Source organism: Myotis davidii, unplaced genomic scaffold, assembly GCF_000327345.1.
Source record: "Myotis davidii unplaced genomic scaffold, ASM32734v1 scaffold290, whole genome shotgun sequence".
NCBI classification, from domain to species: Eukaryota; Metazoa; Chordata; class Mammalia; order Chiroptera; family Vespertilionidae; genus Myotis; species Myotis davidii.
This window is the reverse complement of record NW_006285049.1, coordinates 992,996-998,589: the sequence shown is the minus strand read 5'-3', so window position 1 is coordinate 998,589 and position 5,594 is coordinate 992,996. Positions and strand designations below refer to the sequence as shown.

The 5,594-nt window shown below is 57.3% G+C and overlaps 1 protein-coding gene across 1 annotated transcript in view; it reads left to right on the top strand.

Annotated features, from left to right (window-relative positions):
- Nucleotides 1-5,594, top strand: part of PRPH (peripherin) — a 20,354-nt gene that overhangs the window by 8,195 nt on the left and 6,565 nt on the right. Inside the window, exon 2 of the mRNA XM_015558552.1 lies at nt 4,892-5,270. Coding sequence (XP_015414038.1) covers nt 4,892-5,270 — 379 coding nt within the window. The remainder of the gene's footprint in view (nt 1-4,891; nt 5,271-5,594) is intronic.

The following is a 5,594-nucleotide window of genomic DNA, read 5'->3' as shown; positions in this document are numbered from 1 at the left end:
AGGGACCCAGCTGGACCGGCCTGGGAGAGCCCATCTGAATGGAGCTGGACCCCTGGCTGAAGCTCTCCCTGCTCCCACAGGCCCAGAGCACAAACACCGGCAGGGCCTGCCCCACCGGACGAGCCCTCCCGGAGCGGGAGCTGCCATTAGCTCAGTGTGCAGCCTCAGACAGGCAACTGTCCCCCTGAGCCTCAGGTCCTACCTGTGACCGGGAAGGGGATCACGGGAGCCAAAGAGACTGAGGTCCACACCTCGGACACTGTGGGGAGAGCGGTAAAGTCAGCCAACTCAGGAGCATCCGGGATGGGGAGCTAAGGATGCAGAGGAAGCACTAGAAGGGCAGAGATCTTAGGGAGCACACTGCATTTCCCAGCGTGTGGAAGGGAGGTTGGGCCAGTCTTAGACCTCCAGGGGCAGGGAGACCCCAGCTGACACTTAGTTACAAGTCCTTGAGGTAGTGTCCTTGCTCCTCTGTGTCTGTTTCCTGTCTGCCACATGGGAGAGGAGGAAGACAATCCGCAGTGTTGCGCACCCACTAACTGTCTTATGTACAGCAGCTCATACGGAGCTCACAACTCTGGGAGGAGGGCGTCATCCTCCCAATGACACAGATAAAAAACTGAGGCTCAGAGGACAGTAACCTGCCCAGGGCCACACAGCTCATCAGTGCCCAGGCTGGCGTCCTGATCTTTTCTCCCCTGACCTTTTCCTTCACCCCCCCCTTAGCTTCCCTCCCGCAGAAATGCCCTGGGAATCTTCCCATCCGTTAACACCCCAGCTCCAGAAACACAAACTCACACAGCCTACCCTCTTGGTGCCTCTTTACGTGTCTTTGTCCTGTGTCTGCTCCTTGGCCTTGTCTGGGAGTCCAGCTGTGGACCTCTTCACTCTGCCAACCTCCCACACACCCCTCCTCGCCCAGCATTGAGTCCAGGGCCCGTCATCATTCGGTTGCACTCTTGCTAGTGACCTAAACTTTGTTTCCCACCTTCCAAGCAAACTTCTGAAGGCATCCAATTGCCATGTTTCTCCAAGCCTTCACCAAAGCAGCCAAGGGTGGCAGAAGGAAGAAGGGAAATCACCTCACTGGCTAATACTCACACAGCTCGTCCCGGGTGCCAAGCGCTAAGTGCTTCACATATTGCAATTCATCTCAGCCTCCGACACTGAGGGAGGTGCTGTCAGCCCACTTGTGGATAAAGACAGTGGGTGAATTGAGGTTAAATCACTCGCCTCCACCCAATGCACACAGCTAATTAAATTGAGGAGCCTTGATTGAACCCAGGCAACCTGACTCGATCCCAGCACCCATGTCTTTTTTAAAAAAATATTTCATTGATTTTTCACAGGGAGGAAGGGAGAGGGATAGAGAGTTAGAATCATCGATGAGAGAGAAACACTGATCAGCTGCGTCCTGCACCCGCCCCCCACTGGGGATGTGCCCGCAACCAAGGTACATGCCCTGACCGGAATCAAACCTGGGACCCTTCAGTCCGCAGGCCGACGCTCCATCCACTGAGCCAAACCGGTCAGGGCTCAGCGGCCACGTCTTAATCAGTGTACTATCCGCCCAGTGCAGAGGAGATGAGCCACCTTCCCCCCTCCATCAGCCAGCAAATGCTTGGCTCCTTCAACCCTGCGCCCAGCACTGCTTGCAGTCACTAGTGCGGATACTTAAAAAAAAAAAAAAATCCACCCCTGAGGACATGCTGAGAGAGAGAGAAAGAGAGAGAGAGAGAGAAACATCGATCAGTTGCCTTCCATACATGCCCCGAATGGGAATCAAACTGGCAACCTTTCAGTGTACAGGATGATGCTCAACTAGCTAAGCCACTCTGGTTGGGCCAGTGGGGATAATTTAAAAGAAGTCCAGATCCTCACTGCATTAGGGGGCTGACAATATCACTCAGGAGATCAATAATATTAATATTAATAATAATAAAACTAGCTTACGCTGACAATATCACTCAGGAGATCAATAATATTAATATTAATAAAACTAGCTTACATTTTTAAAATATTTTTACTGATTTCAGAGAGGAAAGGAGTGGGAGAGAGAGATAAAAACATCAACAGCTCTAGTCAGTTTGGCTCAGTGGATAGAGTGTCAGCCTGCAGACCGAAGGGTTCCAGGTTCGATTCTGGTCAAGGGCACATGCCTGGGTTGCAGGCTCAGTCCAACATGTGGGAGGCAGCCAATCAATGATTCCCTCATCATTGATGTTTCTATCTCTCTCTTCCTCTCCCTTCCTCTCTGAAATTAATAAAAATATATTTTTTAAAAACCCACAAAAAACATCAACAGCTGCCTCCTGCATGCCCCTACTGGGGATTGAGCCCCCACCCTGGGCATGTGCCCTGACCAGAACCGAACCATGCCCCCCTGGTGTATAGGTCAACGCTCAACCACTGAGTCACCACGGCCAGGCTTACATTTTCAGCTATTATGTATTATCTAGATATTTTACTTATTCATTTAATCCTCCAAACAACACTATGAGGTGTAAACTACAATTATGCCCATTTTACTGAAGGACATGGAAGAGCATAGTATCAAAACTAAATTCATACAATAGAAAGTATTGAGTCAGATGGGAAGCTTGGCAACTGGATGCCAGAGCCCAGAGTCTTAACTGTGACCCTTCCTACCTTTCTTCCCGCCCCAAGATCTCCTGGGCCTGGCTCTTTCTGAGTAAGTGGGATGAGTCTCCTCTGCTTGCCAGCGGGCCTTTCCCCAGCGAGGCTCTGGCCCTACTCCCTCCACGGCTCCCTGAGCCCAGCTGAGAAGGCCCTGGCCCCCTCACTCTAAGGCATCTGGGGTGTGAGCTGGGAGCTCAAGCAGAGGAGGGAATGGGAACCCCAACTGGAACTCCCTGGTCCCAGCCCAAGGGGCCTCTACTCTCAAAGACCCAGGTCTGCCAGCAGCTCCTTATAAAGACAGGGTCTGAGCTGGTCCTCCCAGGTCCTGCCTGCCCCTCTGCATGCTGTACCAGCTCAGACTGCCACTTTGCACCCTGAGGACAGCAAGCAGGGGCAGGGCAGGGCCTAGGCTGGAGTAGATGGGACTCCAGGCCAATGGCAGCTGGGACTCAGAGCCTAGGGCTGTGGCAGAAAGCGCCAAGGTTTCCCCAGCCCCCTCCTCACATCTGCCAAGACCCTTACCCCCAGCCCAGGCAGGACCCTCTCCCTCCCCACTCTCAGGGGTTCCAGGGGACAGGTCCTGGTATGCCTATTCCCTCTCTCCCATCCTCCCTCTTCCCATTCCCCTGGCAACCAGAACAGACCCATCAAGGAGAAGGACCTGGCAGCTGTGCAGGGAGAGACTAATGGCCCGGAAGGAAGGAGGGGCCTGGAGAGAGAGGCGGTGGGGATGTGAGCCTGCGGTTGGGCGTTGGCCCTTCTCAGAGGACACACAAAGAGGGGGAGCTGCTCTGCCCTGCAATGCTGAAGGAGCTGGCAGCCAGGGAGCCACCCTCCTCACTGCCTCAGCCCGAGATCCAACCCGGAGTCCCAAACCTGCTTCCCCCAGGCCCAACTCTTGTCCTCCGGGTCAACCCCAGGCAGACTTGTCCCTGCTGGAGAGCCCTGGAGTCCCCCGCGGCAGCAGCCCCATGGCTCCTGGCAAACGCCGAAGGTCTCAGCACCACGGAGCCCCTGCGAGCTGCCCCTGTCCACTCCCCGGCAGCCTGTGCCTGCGTTCTGGAAGCCATTTGACATGCAAAGGCCGGACCTCAGCCTTCCAGCTAACTCCAGGGTGGGGAGGGGAGGAAGGGATGTGTGGTGAGTGTGTGTAATGTGTGTGCACATAGGTGTGCAGTGCTATTATACACATGCGTCTGTGTGCACAGGCCTGTGGGTCTGTTCTGTGGCCTCCTTTCTCCTCTTTCAGTCCCTGAAGCGTTGGGGATGGGCATCCTCTCTTCCCCCATCTCTTCCCCATCCAGCCCCACCCATCCTTGGGTACCTGCACCTCCCTAATACTGGAAACCGGCTCCTGTCAGTCCATCCATCTCTCAGCCTTGGCAGCAGCCGCCATCCCGCCACCCCTCCGCCCCCTCCCCTTCCTACCTCAGGAATCGTCCTGGTTCCCGTAAGGCCATGACTGCGCAGCAGTTGGTTGGGGGAAGGGAGAATCCAGGAAAGCCAGACAGCACACACGGCTCTGTCAGCTCAGCTTCTGGCGGACACAGACCCTGCCCGGGGGTCCCAGAGCTGGGCCCAGTCACCCTCAGCCCCTTGTGATGTGCCCACCCGGTTAGGGCCTGGGTGGGTCCAGGTTTGGGAGCTGTGTCTTCAAAGCGGAGACATAAGCAAGCACCCCCTGGCCAAGTGTCCAGGGAGGGGGAGGAGAAGTGGCCAGTCCATTAGCCGCAGAGCTGGCGCCAGGCAGCAACCCTTCACTGGGCCCTGGGGATTACGGAGAGGCGGCCTTCCCCGCTCCCCTCGCCGCTTCTCCCCTCCGGGTCCCCGACATCTCGCTGGGGGTGGCGACAAAGGAGGTGACTGACAGCAGGTGAACGCAGAGTGTAGCCTTCAGGGGGGAAGTGGGACACAGGCTTTGGGGCCTAAGCCAGGCCAGCTGTCCATCCACCTGAGCCACCTCCTCCCTACGGTGCCAGAACCCCCCAGTCCTCCTATCCCCCAGTTCTTACCAGGTCTTTCCGCCCGGGACCCCAGCCCACATCAGCCCTCCCACCCTATTCTCCAGCTCTGGATGCTGGCTGCAGAGCGCTGACCTCCAACCCCGCCTGCCTGTGGCCTGCAGTCGCCATCCCTGCTGGCTTCCCTACCAGCAACAGGGGGGACCGAGTAGGCAGCGCGCCAGCACCCGGGGAGGGAGGGTGGGGGGCTCCCGCGGCTGCAGGGGTGGGGCGTCCCCCTCCCCACTTAGCCGCACAGTCAGGCCAGTGGGAGGAGCTGCCCGTGCCCCCGCCGACCCGTCGGGCCTCCGGGCCAGCAGCATCAGCTCCACCTCCTACCGCCGCACCTTCGGCCCGCCGCCTTCGCTGTCCCCCGGGGCCTTCTCCTACTCGTCCAGCTCCCGTTTCTCGGGCAGCCGCCTGCTGGGCTCGGCGTCCTCCAGCTCGTCCGTGCGTCTGGGCAGCTTCCGCGGGCCCCGGGTGGGCGCGGGCGCCTTCCTGCGCCTGCCCTCGGAGCGCCTCGACTTCTCCTTGACCGAGGCCCTCAACCAGGAGTTTCTGGCCACGCGCAGCAACGAGAAGCAGGAGCTGCAGGAGCTCAACGACCGCTTCGCCAACTTCATCGAGAAGGTGCGCTTCCTGGAAAAAATTGTTGGGGAAGGGGTTAAAATAGTCCAGAAGGAAGAGAGATGTGGGGAGATAAAGAGAAACCAAATTTGTTGAAGTGGGGTACATGGCATTTTTTATGCTATTCTCCGTCTTCTTTTGGGTGAAAATGTCCATGATCAGCCCGGCCAGTGTGGCTCACTGGTGAGTGCTGACCCATGCACCAGGAGGTCTCGGTTCGATTCCTGGTCAGGGCACATGCCCAGGTTGTGGGCTTGATCCCCAGTAGGGGGCATACAGGAGACAGCCATAGATGTTTCTCTCTCTCTCTCCCTCTCCCTTCCTCTC